At 46.2% G+C, this 18,390-nt stretch overlaps 2 protein-coding genes across 8 annotated transcripts in view; one reads left to right on the top strand and one right to left on the bottom strand.

Annotated features, from left to right (window-relative positions):
• LOC147117845 (leukocyte elastase inhibitor-like) overlaps positions 1 to 3,091 on the top strand; it is a 40,415-nt gene extending 37,324 nt beyond the window's left edge. For all 5 annotated transcript variants that reach the window (XM_085989213.1, XM_085989211.1, XM_085989215.1 and 2 more), the window contains 3 exons: positions 23 to 165; positions 258 to 413; positions 1,453 to 3,091. In XM_085989213.1, the coding sequence (XP_085845339.1) occupies positions 23 to 165; positions 258 to 413; positions 1,453 to 1,857 (704 nt within the window). In that variant the 3' untranslated portion in view covers positions 1,858 to 3,091. The remainder of the gene's footprint in view (positions 1 to 22; positions 166 to 257; positions 414 to 1,452) is intronic.
• ripk1l (receptor (TNFRSF)-interacting serine-threonine kinase 1, like) overlaps positions 1,165 to 18,390 on the bottom strand; it is a 99,360-nt gene continuing 82,134 nt past the window's right edge. For 2 of the 3 annotated variants that reach the window (XM_085989207.1, XM_085989209.1), the window contains one exon: positions 5,587 to 8,436. In XM_085989207.1, the coding sequence (XP_085845333.1) occupies positions 8,159 to 8,436 (278 nt within the window). In that variant the 3' untranslated portion in view covers positions 5,587 to 8,158. Of the gene's footprint in view, positions 1,396 to 5,586; positions 8,437 to 18,390 lie in introns of those variants that run through there. The other variant, XM_085989208.1, reaches the window with a different exon arrangement.

Genomic DNA, 18,390 nt, shown 5'->3' with positions numbered 1-18,390 from the left:
TTTGTGCACAATTCAATTTTAGGTAAGATCCAGAATTTGTTAGCTCAAGGTACAATTGATGAACAGTCAAAACTTGTCCTTGTGAATGCCATCTACTTCAAAGGGAACTGGGAGATGAAATTTGATGAAGAAGCTACAGAGGAAAGGCCATTCAGAGTCACTGAGGTACTATAATCTGGCAGAAAAATGTTCAAGCAAAGTTTTAAATTTACTAGAGGGAATTACTAATGGAAGTTTTTTAAAACTGGTTTTCCCAGGATGAATCTAAGCCAGTGAAAATGATGTACCAGAAAGGAACATTTAATACAACTTATATCGATGAGCTTGCAACTAATATCCTAGAGCTCCCTTACATTCAGAATGAGCTGAGTATGATCATCCTGCTGCCTGATGAAATCAGTGGACTGGAAGAGGTAAAAAGAAAGACTTGCATTTATATAGCGCCTGTCAGGACCACCGGACGTCCCAAAGTGCTTTACAGCCAATGCAGTACTTTTGAAGTGTAGTCACTGTTGTAATGTAGGAAACGCGCCAGCCAATTTGCGCACAGCAAGCTCCCACAAACAGCAATATGATGATGACCAGATAATCTGTGTTAGTGATGTTGGTTGAGGAATAAATATTGGTCAGGACACCAGGGCTAACTCCCCTGCTCTTCGAAATAGTGCCATGGGACCTTTTACGTCCACCTGAGGGGGCAGACGGGACCTTGGTTTAACATCTCATCCGATAGACGGCACCTCCGACAGTGCAGCACTCCCTCAGCACTGCACTGCAGTGACAGCCTAGATTTTTGTGCTCAAGGCTATGGAGTGGGACTTGAACCCACAACCTCCTGACTCAGAGGTGATGGTGCTACCCACTGAGCTATAGCTGACATCTATATTAGTTTAACTTACTGTAATTTACTAGTTGTGATGTCAAAGCAAAGTTAAACTGGTTAAAACAAGGCAAAATGTGTTAGTTTGACAAATTCTGATGTGTGTCATAGAGTTGTAGCAAAAAGATCTGTGTTAACTAAATGGGGGAAGGACTTTATATTCGAAGTACCTTTTCCCCCTCCATGTCCCTCTTTAAGAAGTAGTAGGATAATGTAATTGTGACAACAGATCATCACTGGAAATACAATGAAGGGAGAGAATAAATTAATTTTAATCTTACTGATTCTGTACCAACACAGCAATCTTTAATATTTGAGTGGTCAGGATATCTTGTGTAACAGTAATATAAACAGAGGTTTTTTTAATTGAAAAGTTTAGCTGGAGGGTGATGTCACATAGTGCACGACAGTCTCAGAGCTGAAAAATATTTGGAGGTGAGGTTAATCAAGTAGTTCGGCCACCAAGTTTAGTTTTTGTATGTAGAGAAGACCAGCGCTTCCATAGTTTTGAGTTCCTGGAAAAGGAGGAGTCATTTAGTTTCATGTAGCAATTGATTTGTTTTCCATTTTAGCTCGAGAAGAAACTGACATACGACAAACTATTGAAATGGACCAGCACAGAGAATCTAGATCCTTCTGAAATATTTGTTTATCTGCCCAAATTCAAACTGGAAGGAAATTATGACCTGGAGTCCACACTTTCCACAATGGGCATGCCAGAAGCTTTTGATGTTAAAAGTGCTGATTTCTCTGGAATGACGGGAGCAGGTGGGCTGTCTTTGTCCAAAATAGTTCACAAGTCCTTTGTGGAAGTTAATGAAGAAGGAACGGAAGCAGCAGGCAGCACCGAGGCCACCATGACGTTTCGATGTTTCAGCCTCACAGATGAATTTATCGCCGACCATCCCTTCCTATTTTTCATCAGGCACAATAAAACTCAAAGCATCTTATTCTTCGGCCGATTCTCTTCCCCTTAGCTAGAGCCTTTACTTATCTCGCAATAAGTTCCCATTGCTTAATATTGCATGTAACAATATCGGCATTAATATTGGACCTTGTGGAGAAACATTTCAAAGCAGTTCACACAATGAATTAATTTAGAAGTGTGATGATTGGTAACAGTGTTAACTTTGTGTTAGATTCCACATAATCCTAGTTATTATATTGTCTTGTACATATTCATTAAGGTCCTTTTGGCAGTAATTGAAGGTTAACACACTTATTCATTCAATTATTGTAGAAATTTACAGCACCGACGGTCAATCATTGCACTGGCTCTCTGAAAGAGCTATCTGCTTAATCCCATTCCCTGCCCTTTCCCCAAAACCTTTTCACATTTTTTCTTTTTAGTTAATTGATTGGCGTAAATAATCAAATGGAATATTAATTGTAATGCAAATTAAACATCATAACTGTTTTGAATATGAATTGGTCTTATGCTGAAGCCTCTTGACCTACTTAATGCTAGAGAAAGCTGGAGCAAAATGTCTAACAGAGTCCCTCTAAGGCAACAGTCACTTTTCAGGAACCAGAAGTTTCAGATTTCAGTTAATAAATTCATAGAAAAAATGATGGTCAGCAAGCTCTTTGCATTCTGGAAATGCCTGAGCTGCAGACAGTCACGTTCTCTGGTTGGTCTAGAACGCAGACAGTTAAGAGCATGGGACATTTTGCCACAGGGAAGAGCTGAGGCAGTGACCACTGCATCTTTTAAGGGAAGAGCAGATAAACGTTCGAAGCAGAGGAGGACACAGGGCTATGGGTAGCGGGATTAGTTTTTGGATTGGCCCTAGCAAAGAACTGGCAGAGAGGGGCTGAATGGCTGCCTGGTGTGCTACAAACTGTTATGGTTTCTCCAAAAACTAAATCAAACCTGAAAACAGAGGGCTGTGCCAAAGGGGTTTAATTAACTCAACAGGCTGGCAATGGTGATTACAATCAACAAGACGGTCAGCTCAACAACATAGACTGGAGGTTTAACACAAACACATTATAGCTACCAAGAGAAACTCTTCAACCATTTGAACAAGGATAAGAATACATCTGCCAATAACTCGAATTGTTGTTACAAATATGATCGATTATTACATCACTGCATAAACCAGTAACCATGTGTAATGTATATCTACATATCTTTATATCTATATAAAGCGGTTCTTCTGTGTCATTCCGTCTGTCTGTATTGAATAAACTTGAAAGTTATACAGTGTACCTACACGTGTGTTACATCGAAAGAAAGCTTACGATTCCAGAACCGTCATAAGCGTATTTACTTTTCGGTCGCACGAAAATTGTTCGTGCCTTATGCAAAAAACCTTCAAAATTAAACTCATTATCTGCTACTTAGCATTGATTGACTGACGTCAAGGTTCGACCAATCCTGTGCCGTCACGATTGACCAATCCTACAGTACAGTCCCCTGATGGTTGGCCAATCAGTGTGTGTGTGTGGGCGGGACTAATCGTTTTCATCTCAGGGATCTGGCAGCCATTGTTTCACTGCCATTACTTCAGCTTCCAGCTCAAACTACTTTGATCATCCAGCTTTGAAAAAGTTAGTATCTCTTTTAAAAATAACATAACATTTACCAAAAACGTTTTATAAGTACTTTCACTTTCATCTTTCAAGGTATTAAATGGTAGAAATGTTGCCCGGCAGCAGATTGAGAGAGGGACACAGACAGGGCCCAAAAGCCTGGGACTCGATTTAAAATGTTGCCCGGCAGCAGATTCACAGAGGGACACAGAGGCCCCAAAGCCTGGCACTCGATTTAAACCGCCCGGCCCAAAACAGCCCTGGCAACGCCGGGCTCCCCCCAGCTAGTATATAATAAAGCGGTTCCTTCCGTTTGTCCGGCTATACACTCGAAAGTTATACAGCGCACCTACACGTGCGTTACATCCAAAGAAAGCTTACCATTCCAGAACGGTCGTAAGCGTATTTACTTTTCGCTCGGACAAAAATTGTTCGCGCGTTATACAAAAAACCTTCAAAATTCCACTCATTATCCACTCATTAGCATTGATTGACTGACGTCAAGGTCGACCAATCCTACAGTTCAGTCACCTGATGGTTGACCAATCGGTGTGTGTGTGGGCGGGACTAATCGTTTTCATCTCAGGGATCTGGCAGCCATTGCCTCAAGCTAAAAACCCCATTGCCTCAACCTAAAAATATGCTCATCGAGGTTAGTATCTTTTTTTTCAAAAAGATTTACCAAAAACGTTTTATAACTACTTTCACTTTCATCTTTGAAGGTATTAAAAGGTAGAAATGTTGCCTGGCAGCAGATTCACAGAGAGACAGGGCAGAAAGCCTGGGACTCGATTTAAACCGCCCGGCCCAAAACAGCCCTGGCAATGCCGGACTCCCCCAGCTAGTATATATATTACTAGCTGGGGAGCCCCGCGTTGCAAGGGCAATTTTGGGGCGCTTGGTCTCCCTGCCCCTGTGTGTCCCCCCTCTCCCTGTCATGTCCTCTCCCTGTCCTATCCCTCCCTCCCCTCTCTCCCTCCACGCTCCCCCACTCCCCTCTGTCCCTCTCTCCGGCCCCTCCCCCTGCCTAGCGCCTGAGGTCCGGTGCCGTTGTGATAGTGGCCGTGCGGGGCCTAGCGCTTAAGGCGCGGTCGGGTTCTGAGGCCGGGACGGACCGGAGCTGAGGTCCCCCGCGTATCGCGCGGCTGATGGACGGCCGCTGCGGGCGGGCGGCGCATGTGCGGGCGGCGCATGCGCGGTCAGTGCGGGCGGCGCGAGGCGGCCCGCGGGGAGCAGGCAAGGGCGGCTTGGCGGCCGTTAGCGAGCGGGAAACTTCGGGCGGTCCGTCCACGACACCGTGAAACCTGAGAGGGGGAAGTAGAGAGAGGGAAGAGGAGAAGGAGAGAGAGGGAAGAGGAGAGAGGGAAGAGGAGAAGGAGAGAGAGGGAAGAGGAGAAGGAGAGAGAGGGAAGAAAAAGAGAGAGAGAAATTTTTTGAGCTTCAGGCCCCGAGTCCCCCCTGCGCGAGGGTGAGGAGGAGGAGGGGGGGGGGGGGTTGCTAAACACAATATAAAACTCAAATAAATTGTTAATTAATTCCCTAACACATAATTCAAATATTTACCTTACTTCCCTAACACACTGAAAGTGTGGGGAAAAAATCGTGAAAAATCAAGATGGCGGCCACTCACCTCGGTTCAGAAGGATAAGGCCCGCCCACACACGCACCGATTGGTCGACCGGTCAGGTCACCGAAGTGTAGGATTGGTCAATTGTCGAGTCACTCGACACTCAACTGTAGGAAGGAACCCGCCGTCCGATTGGTCGACCTCGACGTCACACCGTCGCTAATGAGATGCTAATGAGCGGAAGGTTGAACGTTTTTCGGATACCGTGGGCGGGATTTTTGTGCGGCCGAAACGTAAATACGCCTATGACCGGTCCGGAATCGCAAGCTTTCTTTTGAGGCGACGCGCGCGTCGGTACGCTCTGTAACTTTCAAACGTATAGAGAACGGACAGACAGACAGACAGACATCGGGACAGAAGAGCCACTTTATATATATAGACTAGCTGGGGAGCCCCGCGTTGGCGAGGGCAATTTTGGGGCGCGAGGGCAATTTTGGGGCGCTTGGTCTCCCTGCCCCTGTGTGTCCCCCCTCTCCCTGTCATGTCCTCTCCCTGTCCTATCCCTCCCTCCCCTCCCTCCCCTGTCTCCCTCCCCTCGCCCACCCCCACCCCCCCCACTCCCCTCTGTCCCTCTCTCTGGCCCCTCCCCCTGCCTAGCACCTGAGGTCCGGAGCTGAGGTCCCCCGCGTATGGCGCGGCTGATGGACGACCGCTGTGGGCGGGCGGGCGGCGCATGCGCGGTCAGTGGGCAATTTTGGGGCACTTGGTCTCCCTGCCCCTGTGTGTCCCCCCTCTCCCTGTCATGTCCTCTCCCTGTCCTATCCCTCCCTCCCCTCCCCTCCTCTCCCTCCCCTCCCCTCCCCCATATGTTATATCAAAAGAAAGCTTATGATTAGGGGAGTGTCATAGGCGTATTTACTTTTTGGTCAGACAAAAATTGTTCGGACAGTATACAAAAAACGTTAAAAAATCCGCTCATTAGCGGTTGGCCAATCATACGGGGGAATCCACTCATTAGCATTGAGCGACGTGAAGGTTGACCAATCCTACGGGGGGAGCGCACTGCGTCACAGGGGGCGTTTCCAATCAACAAGGCACAGGGGCAGACTTTGCACCGGCACTGCCGGGCACTCCAGCTAGTCAGTAATAAAAACACATTACCACTTTGAAATGTATTAAAGCAATTCAAACAATTAATTACTTTGTGAAAAAATACTTCCTGAAATACAGTTGTAGACGAGAATGAATTGATGATGGTATATCTAGAATACATATTATTCAGGCTGCTCCATCATACTGCAGCAAAAGACAAGGGCCAAACATATTGCAAGTTTAATTATCAGGTTTCTCTTTAAAAAGATGTATCTGCCAATATTTCTTGGGAAAATATAAGAAAATGGCCAAAATATATATTCCTAAAATTGCTTTGTAGCATTAAGAAAACATGCAAGGGCAGACTAATCATTTTGCAAAGCATTTCCAATCAAAATCGATTGATAAGATTGTAAACAGCAGTTCAGAGACGATTCACACGGTTGATTCCTTTGATGAGGGGGTTGACTTATGAAGAAAGGTTGAGCAGGTTCGACCTATACTCATTGGAATGTAGAAGAATGAGAGGTGATCTTAAAACATATGATACTGAGGGGGCTTGACAGGGTGGATGTAGAGAGGATATTTCCCCTCGTGGGGAAATCTAGAACTCGGGGGCATAGTTTCAGAATAAAGGGTCGCCCTTTTAGAACTGAGATGAGGAATTTCTTCTGAGGGACGGAAATCTGTGGAATTCTCGGCCCCAGAGAGCTGTGGAGACTGGGTTATTAAATACATTTAAGGTGGAGATAGATTTTTGCAAGATATGGGAGTGAAGGGTTATGGGGAGCGGGCAGGGAAGTGGCTTTGAGCCCTAGATCAGCCATGATCTTATTGAATGGTGGAGCAGGCTCAAGGGGCCAAGTGGCCTATTCCTGCTCCTATTTCTTATGTTCTTATGTATCCTGTGTTAGTCTTGGACTTGAGGAAATGCAAACTGGTGATTTTTCAACTGCAAATCTTTTATGACATGAAACAGGCTCCTACGCTTTCAACTGCAAGAGTTTTTTCCGTAATTGATGGGCAGTTGGTATAGTCCAACTCCGCGCCAGCGTTCGAGATTTCCTCGGTGGTGCGGATAATCTGTTAAGGCGTACCTTGACGGATCGCAAATTCGGGATTCAGCGCAAGCGCATGCGCAAATCCCAAACTTGCGGTGTGTTTCAAAGGCGGTATGACGGCGTACTCGTGAGTACAACGTTATACCCACCGCAAAGTCCGGGGCCATGATCCGCTGTGGCTTTCAAGTCTTCTTTATTGAAAAATTGAAAAGTTGGGCTAATTGCCCACCTACGTTATGCTGGAAAAGTTTACGGCTGGTGCAATCAGGCGACCGTCACTTTCGGGTGGTCGGCAGCGCTGCCAATCTCGGCGCTCGCCAAAATGATGTAGATGATGCGGATCGTGATGTCAGTGAGTGTTCAACGCTCGCTTGACACCCAATCTGTGAGTTTCCACTTCGCCGCTCCACGTATGTGTGACGCGCCGAGCAAGCGTCGAGAAGCAGGAAGGAGGCTCCAGCAGCAGTATTTAAAGGGATCATCAGCAACAACTTGCACCTGACATGTTTGTTCAGTTTGACTGGCTCTGTGGAACTTCCTGCAACTCCAGCAGCTTTATAAACTTCTTTCAAGGTTCTAAGGTAACGGAGTGTTGTTGCAAGTTGAGAACGCCATCATTCTTATTTAAAGGCCTCTGCTCACAACACTTGCTCACAGTCATAGTGGCTCTACTGGCAGTCCACCTCGCGCTCGAGTATCTTCGGGAGAGGGAGCGGAGGCAGCGAATAAGACATGAAGATGCGCGCAGAGGGAGGAGGAGGGGGGCCAGGAGGGCGCTCAACAGGAGCCCTTATCCACCCTAGGGTCTTCTGAGAGCACTTCTCTTCTAACCATTTTAGCAAGGAGCAGTGTATTAGGAGACTACGCGTCACCCAGGAGGTGGTCATAGAACTCTGCCACCTCCTGCAACCAGTCCTGCAGCCAGAGAGCAGGGCGACCACAGCTCTCCCAGTAGCAGTCGGCCAAGGACGAGGTCAACAAAACAACACCACCACCATGAATTTACCTTGAAATGGAATAAGCTTAGATACAGTTCTGTAGGCGGAGAGTGAGATCCGACCTGTTACAACAATGAAGGGCTTGAGCTAGCTTTCTAACAGTAGCACCTTTTAATCCTTCTTTCATTTGCCACTTGTGTAGCATTTTGAAAACTTTTTCTTTCAGTCCATCTCTTTCATAGTCATGGTCAATCTCATCAATTTCTGATTCTCTGAAGCCGAGCTTGCGAGCGCAGTGTTTCCAATCTTTCCCAAGTTCCCCTCGCAAGAGGTCCAGGTGAGATTCCTTAACTGGGTTATCATCTGAGAATGGGGTAAAAGACAAATATGAATGCCACATTCTTCAATGGTACTCAATAAATGAGGAACAAAATTATAAATTATAAGAAATAATATTCGTGCCACACAAGTCACAGGCAATGACCATCTCCAACGAGAGAGAGCCTAACCACCTGCCCATGACATTCAATGGCATTACCATCGCTGAATCCCTCAGCTGGGGGGTCGCCATTGACCAGAAACTTAACTGGACCAGCCACATAAATGCCGTTGCTACTGGAGCAGGTCAGAGGCCGAGTATTCTGCAATGAGTGGCTGATCTCCTCATGCCACTGGCTCACCATGGCTGTAGCGAGTGCTATCTACAGGATGCACTGCAGCAACTCGCCAAGGCTTCTTCGACAGCACCTCCACCACCTAGAAGGACAAGAGCAGCAGGCGCATGGAACACCATCACCTGCAGGTTCCCCTCCAAGTCACATACCATCCTGACTTAGAAGTAGATCGCCGTTCCTTCATCGTTGCTGGGTCAAAATCCTGGAACTCCCTACCTAACAGCACTGTGGGAGTACCTTCACCACACGGATTGCGGCGGTTCAAGGTGGTGGCTCACCACCACCTTCGAAGGCAATTAGGGAAGCGCAGTAAGTGCTGGTCTTGCCAGCCACACCCACATCCCTGGAATGAATTTTTTTAAAAGCCAAAACATTGTTAAGGATAAAAATAAACTTTAAACACTACTGCAGTTGACCTCCTATAAAATATTACACAGGAAGTGCATATATTATAGATAATTATTGTACTAGCATTACTGGGTTGTTTTGATATTCCTTATATTCAGTGGACTTTAAGACTCATTCACTTGTGGCACAGTGGGGTCAATACACTGCTTTTTCACAAAGGTTGAATCCAGCTCAAATGATTCTACAACACAGAAGGCAGATGTGCATCATACAGCTGATGAGGAGCCTTGGAATGACAGTGGCTGGAAGGCATTACCTGGAGGCCAGCTATGAGAACATGCACTCATTCAGGGTTTGGGTGACTAGCTTGATTGGGAGGCATGTGGTTGTTGCTGACGTTTCGCACCTCCAAAATGGTGGCATCATTGCTTCTACAGAGTATGCCATGATGGTGGCAACGCACTCACCCATTTTATGGCCAGTTGTGCTGCTCACCATGTCACGCAGTAGGAACCCTTGGTGCTTGCTGTCTGCTCAAACCGTGCTCGGCAGTTGTCTATTGACCAACTAGTGACCATCACTGGGAGGGGTAGGAGAGGGCGATAAACGGGGTCCTTTTTGGGGTCAAGTTAGCGATGACACGATGCACCCGGCGATGGGATTTTGGAACCAGACTTGCTCCTCAGTGGTAGACATGCACCAGACAAGTCTGCAGTACTCCAGAGTAGTTGTGACAAACACTATGGCCGCGATTTCGCCTACCGAAGTAGGTCCGGGGTCGATAGCGCAGTCCCAGCCCGCTGCCTGCTCCAGCCCTCTCTGTCGAAGTGATTTTACGATGATTGGGCTTGTTAAGCCCGCCCTGCGAGGTTCCCAGCTAATTAAAAGGAAGCGGGTCTGATGACATCATTTGATGACGTGTCATCAGCCGGTTTCCTTAAAGGGACCATGCAAAATTGTTTTTGACAGTTGTGCTGTCAGTGTTCTGCAGCATTGAGGTGCTGCAAACACTGACAAGCACTGCACAGAGGGGCACGGCTGCACCCAGGCTCTCCCATGACTCCCTCCATATGCTTATGGAGGGAGTCACAGCACGCAGGGAGGTTCTCATCCCTTCTAATGGGCAGAAGAGACCATCGCAGCCTGGTTGCACATTGCACAGGAGGACACAAGCAGGGATGTCGTCAGGAGGACCAGGCTGTAGTGGCACAAGCCTTTCAATGATCTGAGTAGATCACGAAACGCTACTGCAAAGCCACACTCAACCTCATCCTAAATAACAGAAAACGATGGAAAAACTCAGCAGGCCAGGCAACATGCATCATCCTGCTGTGCCACTCATCACACCCCCATCACTCTGCCTTCCCTACCCTACTCCTGCACATCCTTACTCACACCAACTTACCTTGCACCTCCACCCATCCCTCTCTATCTACATTATCACATCCCCATCTCACTAGCCACCCCTCACACTCACTCTCATCCTAGTCCAATCATACCAACTAACAACACACAAGGGTAGGTACTTGGGTGTTTTATGCAATGTTCATGTAAAGTTTCTGTTAATGTGGTATCAAACATTGAAACCTTTATTTTCAGCACTTTGCATTCTTGGACAGATTTGTGTGCACCTTTGGAAGTGGCTTAGTGAGTTGCAGTGAATCGTGAGACATAAGGGTAACCCCCCCACCCCAACTGCGCAATGATGATGAGTGTTAAAGGAATGGCTTGGACATTGTAGGGATGCTTTATGGTGTTGGTGTGGGGTGGTGCCAACCTGGCGCATCATGTGGCAGCCAGGGTGTAAAGTGTCAAATAAAGTAAATCTGGCCATGAGGAGGCCATCGCTGGCGTACTGGACAGCAATGTGCTCGGGTGCTGATGCCCTGTGTCCAGTGCAGCATCAGTTGGTTGCGGAGAAGGTTGGTGTGGATGTTGGTGCTGCTGGTGTGCCCGGTGATGCTGGTGTTGGGGCTGATCTTGGTGGCATTTTGAGGACCAAGGTGAGATATTTTCAAGGGCATCGACGATGATGGAATAGATGGCAGGTGAGGTTGAGATGACAGAAGTGACCCGTCAATGCTGAGAGAGGTTGTTCCAATGAGGTGGCACTGGATAGAGAGTTGGCTCCAAACACTTGCAAGCTGCAGAAAGCTCAATATGTCTTCCAAATGCAATAAGCAACAGCTTCTGAGCTTTGAAAGTGAACAGCTGCAACATGGATCTTTTATACAACTTTGGCAGCTGTCAGGTCATGAGATAATTCAATGCTGAATCCACTCGCGACATGCTGAGCTGGCGTGTTTTCCGAGCAGGGGGTAACCCATGGGGGGGGGGGGACATGTATTGAAAAGTCGGCAGAAAATAGTTAATTGGATGTTAACAAAGCATTTAACGATGTCAATTGCCTCCCCCGCCGCTTGGTGTCGGGTCTGTTCGGCGCTGACGGACCCGACATCTGGGAGACCCGCGTTGAGGCGGCTTCACAGCGGGGGTCCCAACCCGCTGTCAATCATTTCTATTTTCACAACTGACCAGCCTCCAATCCCGTCCTCTCAGTGCTGGTCAAATTCCGGTCTGTGTTTTTGTCTGGTGTTATTGTGATTAGCTGCCCTTTATTGTACAGAGAGTTTAACAAACATCTAAAGCCAGGTTTGTGCACTTGGCCTGTCCTATCCTAATACAATGCTGCACCGCTGGTTGTCATAGTCTACCCGGCAACAGGATTAAGGGAGCCTGACCCATGATTTTCAACTGTGTAGAGAGTCAGTGATTAGCTCAATTTATATTTGACTGACGGCTCCTTTTAAAATTCGAGTGGTACAATATTCAAAATTCAAGAGATCCCAGTGAACCATTCCCAGGATATAAAAAAGACAATGATGTTTGAATGGGGGAGGGGGTGTGGGGGGGGGGGGTGGAAAGGGGTTCCACTTGGAATTGGAAGTTCTCTTGAAAGAGCTTCTGTAGCTGGCATTTGGAAAATCTCAGAAAAGTAGCTAAGAGGATGCTTGAAAATCTCGGAAGGGAAAGGTTTGTATTCCAGAACGCTAAGAAAAATGCTGTGTGTATTTAAATGTAATTTTATAAAAGATAAGATTAGATTAGGTCTTGGCATTCTGCCGCAGTAGTTCCCACGGGGGTTCTCCTGATCTCACGCTATAATTCTGGCAGTAACCCCAGAATATGGCGTAAATAGTCATTTATACCTTTTACATAGAATGCACAGCACAGAAACAGGCCTAATGGCCCAACAGTGTTTATGCTCCACACGAGCCTCCTCCCACCCCTCTTAATCTGACCCTATCAGCATAACCTTCGATTCCTTTCTCACTCGTGTTTATCCCCATAAATGTATCCACATTCTAACCACTCTCTGGGTAAAGAAATTCGCTATTGGATTTATTAGTGCCTGTCTTATGTTTATGGCTCCTAGTTTTGGACCCCTCCACAATGGAAGGATCTTCTCTATGTCTACTCTATCAAACCCTTTCATAATCTTAAAGATCTCTATTGGGTCACCCCCCTCGGCCTTCTCTTCTAGAGAAAAGAGCCCCAGCCTGTTCAATCTTTCCTGATGAGTATAACCTCTGTACAAATGCAACTGTATTATATCACGGTTAGATTATGTGATTGTTCATTATATGTGGAATAAATTTACTTCATATTTTAAACTTTAAAGATTAATTACTGCAAGGGTTCCTGCAATGTTCCTCCGTAACTTCAGCAGAAGATGGGTGGAAACACCAGAGAACTCTGGGGAAATTCTACCTCGTAAGTCTGCTGTAATGCTTTACCACTTCTGAAGACGGAAATTAAATCCTATGGTGGTTTATGATAATCCAGCACCGAACAGGAATGACCAAACAGCGTTTTCTGTTCAATTCCTGGGCACGACACTGAAATCTTTCCAAGACTGGAGGCAAGGATAGACACTCCTAAATGATTGGGGAGTTGGGAATTACCCATGAGAGTGATCTTAACTATGACAACCAGAATACACTTGGATAAGGCGGCTTAAAAAGAGAAAAAGATTGGTGAAGTCAAGCGTAGGTCCCTTGCAGTCAGAATCAGGGGAATTTATAATGGGGAACAAAGAAATGGCAGACCAATTAAATACATATTTTGGTTCTGCCTTCACAAAGGAGGACACAAATAACCTCCCAGAGATGTCAGGGAACATAGGGTCTGATGAAAGGGAGGAACTGATAGAAATCAGTATTTGTAGGGAAATGGTGTTAGGAAAATTGACGGGACTGAAGGCCGATAAATCCCCAGGGCCTGATAATCTACATCCTAGGGTACTTAAGGAAGTGGCCCTAGAAACAGTAGATGCATTGCTGATCATCTTCCAACATTCGATGGAATCTGGAACAGTACCCATGGATTGGAGGGTAGCTAATGTTACCCCACTATTCAAAAAAGGTGGTAGAGAGAAAACGGGGAATTACAGACCGGTAAGTCTGACATCGGTAGTGGGGAAAATGCTAGAGTCCATTATAAAAGATGTAATAGCAGAGCACTTGGAAAGCAGTGACAGGATCGGACAAAGTCAACATAGATTTACAAAAGGTAAATCGTGCTTGACTAATCTACTGGAATTTTTTGAGGATGTAACTGGTAAAATAGATAAGGGAGAACCAGTGGATGTGGTGTATTTGGACTTTCAAAAGGCTTTCGATAAGGTCCCCCATAAGAGATTAGCGTGTAAAGTTAAGGCACATGGGATTGGGGGCAAGGTATTGACTTGGATAGAGAACTGGTTAGCAGACAGAAAGCAAAGAGTTGGAATAAACGGCTCTTTTGCCGAGTGGCAGGCAGTGACTAGTGGGGTACCGCAGGGATCGGTCCTTGGACCCCAGCTATTCACAATATATATTAATGATCTAGACAAGGGAACTAGATGTAATATCTCCAAGTTTGCAGACGACACAAAGCTGGGTGGGCGTGTGTGCTGTGAGGAGGATGCCGAGAAACTACAGGATGATTTGGACAGGTTGGGTGATTGGGCAGAAGCATGGCAGATGCAATATAATGTGGATAAATGCGAGGTTATCCACTTTGGTGTCAAAAACAGGAAGGCAGATTATTATCTGAATGGCAATAGATTGGGAGAAGGGGAAGTGCAACGAGACCTGGGTGTCCTTGTGCACCAGTCGTTGAAGGTAAGCATGCAGGTGTAGCAGGTGGTTAAGAAGGCAAATGGTATGTTGGCCTTCGTAGCGAGAGGGTTTGAGTACAGGAACAAGGATGTCTTGCTGCAGTTGTACAGGGCCTTGGTGAGACCACATCTTGAGTATTGTGTGCGTTTTGGTCGCCTTATCTGAGGAAGGATGTTCTTGCCATGGAGGGAGTTCAGCGAAGATTCACCAGGCTGATACCTGGGATGGCAAGAATGACGTAGGAGGAGAGATTGGGTCGATTGGGCTTATACTCGCTGGAGTTTAGGAGAATGAGAGGGGATCTCATTGAAACTTATAAAATTCTGACAGGACTGGACAGACTAGATACAGGATGTTCCCGATGGTCGGGGAGTCCAGAACCAGGGGTCACAGTCTAAGGATAAGGGGTAAGCCATTTAGGACAGAAATGAGGAGGAATTTCTTCACCCAGAGAGTGGTGAACCTGTGGAATTCTCTACCACAGAAGGCAGTAGAGGCCAATTCATTAAATATATTCAAGAAGGAGTTGGATATATTTCTTAAGGCTAAAGGGATCAAGGGATATGGGGAGAAAGCAGGGGAATTTGGATGATCAGCCATGATCTCATTGAATGGCGGAGCAGGCTCGAGGGGCCGAATGGCCTACTCCTGCTCCTATCTTCTATGTTTCTATGTTTCTATGACCCCAATAATGTAATAACTTAGTTCATTGATTCAAGGTTCTTCCAACTTGGAACATAGGAACAGGAGTCGGCCATTCAGCCCCTCCAGCCTGTTCCACCATTCAGTGAGATCATGGCTGATCTGCAACATAACTCCATTTACCCGCCTTTGCCCCATGTCCCTTAATACCTCTGGTTAACAAAAATCTGTCAATCTCAGATTTAAAATTAACAATTGACCTAGCAACAATTGCCATTTGCGAAGAGAGTTCCAAACTTCTACCACCCTTTGTGTGTAGAAGTGTTTCCTAACTTCACTTCTGAAAGGCCTGGCTCTAATTTTTAGCACAGAAGGCCATTCGGCCCATCGAGCCCGTGCCAGCTCTCTGCAAGAGCACTTCAGCTAGTCCCACTCCCCCCGCCCTTTCCCCGTAGCCCTGCAAATTTTTTTCCTTCAGGTACTTATCCAATTCCCTTTTGAAAGCCACGATTGAATCTGCCTCCACCACCCTTTCAGGCAGTGCATTCCAGATCGTGACCACTCGCTGCGTAAAAAAGGTTTTCTTCATGTCGCCTTTGTCACGTGCAAATTTCAATGGTACTCCCTCTAGACCTATATCCAAATCATTGATATAGTGATCAGTAGTGGCCCCAGAACGGCACCCTGTAGGACACCACTGCCCACTTTCAACCACTCTATAAACTGCCCTCAACTCCCAATCTCGGTTTTCTCCCTTCTAACCAATTTTTAATCCAGTTTGCTATCCTTCCCCTAATTCCATACCCCTTAATCTTCTTTCATAATCTCCGGTGTGCTACCTTGTCATCGGCTTTCCTAAGGTCCATGGGCATTACATCTACCACAACTCCACCGTCTACCACCTCCTCAAAGAATTCGATGAGGTTTGTCGAGCACGAGCGCCCCTTTTGAAGTCTGTGCTGGCTACTTCGAACTATATCTTCGGCCGCATGCCCGACATCACTTGCAGTGGAAAATTCTGGGAGTCCTGACAGAACAGCTCCCTGTCCCATTTTCTGCCCCAACTCGACCAGGTTATTGCCAGTTACAGCAGATACTTCAGTTACTACATTTTGCATCTTCTACACCCAGCACTACAAAGTATCATCTTTCCCTTCAGCGGCCCGGATTTTGCCATCATCGGTCAGCGGCGAAGGAACGGCGCTCACCATTCATTACATTTATAGCTGCCCACAGACTTTTAGCGGGCTTTTGAACAACAACTTAAGGTACAGGAAACTCTCGATTTACCAGCACCTAAATAACCGGAAATCTCTGTTAACCGGCAAAATTCAGGAGTAGGTTCAGGCAAGTTTTACTTCATATTAGTGGCCGTTCCTGGATCTGCGGCCGTGTAACCGGGGTTCCTGCACCTGTTGCTATGCAACAGGGACGCCTGGATCTGTGGCCGGGGTTCCTGCACCTGTTGCTAAGCAACAGGGATGCCTGGATCTGTGGCCGTGTACGGGGCTCTCATACTTTGGTAAGTATACCTCTCTGTAATCTGGACTTTTTGATAAACCGGCACCACGCTGGTCCCATTGGTGCCGGATAAAAAAAGTTTCCTGTAATTAGAGAGCCATCTCAGCGCGGCGCCCTCTACAGGGGATCTGGGACCTGTGTGAACAGAGCAAGCAACAGTGTAGCTCTTCAACCAATCAGATTGAAAAATGTATCTTCTTGCATTACCGCACCATAATTCTAATTGTAAGCTGTATCGATGAAAGCGCCAGAGGAGAAATAAAAATATTTAAATATCAAGCCTTTCCCAGCTTCGATCTATTATACTTTTTATTATTAAATACATGCATTATCTGTAGAAATGTGCCTTTTCTGATGTGCAAAGATTGTGGAATTCAATCAAAAATTCCATGAAGATATGCACCTGCCCTGACGTGATGAGAGACCTCCACTTGTGAGGCAAAATTAAATAGAAATAGATCACTGGTGATACCATGTTGTGAAAGAAATAATGCTAAGAAAAATAAGGAGGTCACATATTACTTGGAAAATAAGAATCTAAATGGGGTAGTAGAGCAAAGGGATCTCGGAGTACAAATGGACAAATCACTAAAAGTGGCGACGTATGTTAATAAGGCCATAAAAAAATCAAACCAAGCTCTAGGGTTTATTTCTAGAGGGATAGAATTGAAAAGTAGAGAAGTTATGCTAAACTTGTATCGAACCTTGGTTAGACCACACTTGGGGAGTACTGCGTACAATTCTGGTCGCCATATTATAAAAAAGATAGAGGTACTGGAGGGGGTGCAGAGAAGATTTACAAGGATGATACCAGAACTGCGAGGGTATACATATCAGGAAAGGATGAGCAGGCGGGGTCTCTTTTCACACAGAATCACACAGAATCCCCACAGTGCAGATAGAGGCCATTTCGGCCCATCGAGCCTGCACCGACACATATCCCACCCTATCCCCGTAACCCCACGTATTTAATCCCCTAACACTAAGGGTCAATTTATCATAGCCAAATCAACCTAACCCGCACATCTTTGGACTGTGGGAGGAAACCGGAGCACCCGGAGGAAACCCACGCAGACACAGGGAGAATGTGCAAACTCCACACAGACAGTCGCTCGAGGCCAGATTTGAACCCGGGTCCCTGGCGCTGTGAGGCAACAGTGCTAACCACTATGCCACCGTGCCCCCCTCTCTTGAAAAGAGAAGGCTGAGGGGTGACCTAATAGAGGTATTTAAAATTATGCAAGGTTTTGATAGAGTAGAGAGAGAGTGTTTCCACTTGTGGCAAAGAGCAAAACTAGAGGCCATCAACATAAGATACTCACCAAGAAATCAAAGAGGGAATTCTACTTCTACAACAACAACTTATATTTATATAGCGCCTTTAACGTAGTAAAACGTCCCAAGGCGCTGCACAGGAGTATTTTAAGACAAAAAAGTTTGACACCGATCCACATAAGGATAAATTAGGGCAGGTGACCAAAAGCTTGGTCAAAGAGGTAGGTTTTAAGGAGCGTCTTAAACGAGGTAAGAGAGGTAGCGAGGCAGAGAGGTTTAGGCAGGGAATTCCAGAGTTTAGGGCCTAGGCAACAGAAGGCACTTCTGAAGAAACTTCTTTACCCAGAGAGTGGTGAGAATGTGGAACTCGCTACCACAGGGAGTGGTTAAAGCGAATAGTATAGATGCATTTAGGTGGAGGCGGGAATAGAGGATTATGCTGATAGATTTAGATGAGGGAAGACGGGAGGAGGCTCGAGTGGAGCATAAATGCCAGCATGGGCTCGTTGGGCCGAATGGCCTGTTTCTGTGCTGTATAACCTATGTAATCCTTACTGAGACACGCAGTCTGAACCAGGAAGTGAAAGTTAGAATATTTAATTCAATGTAAGATCATGTACAGAAAGCAAAATGAGAGAGAGAAAGAAAGATGGGATTAAGAGAAAGAGATAAAAAAAGACAAAGAAAAAGTAAAA

This window comes from Somniosus microcephalus, chromosome 5, assembly GCF_052327205.1.
Source record: "Somniosus microcephalus isolate GS21.2 chromosome 5, FLI_Smic_1.0, whole genome shotgun sequence".
In the NCBI taxonomy this organism is placed as follows: domain Eukaryota; kingdom Metazoa; phylum Chordata; class Chondrichthyes; order Squaliformes; family Somniosidae; genus Somniosus; species Somniosus microcephalus.
The sequence above is the reverse complement of the archived record's forward strand: the minus strand, read 5'-3'. Positions and strand labels throughout refer to the sequence as shown.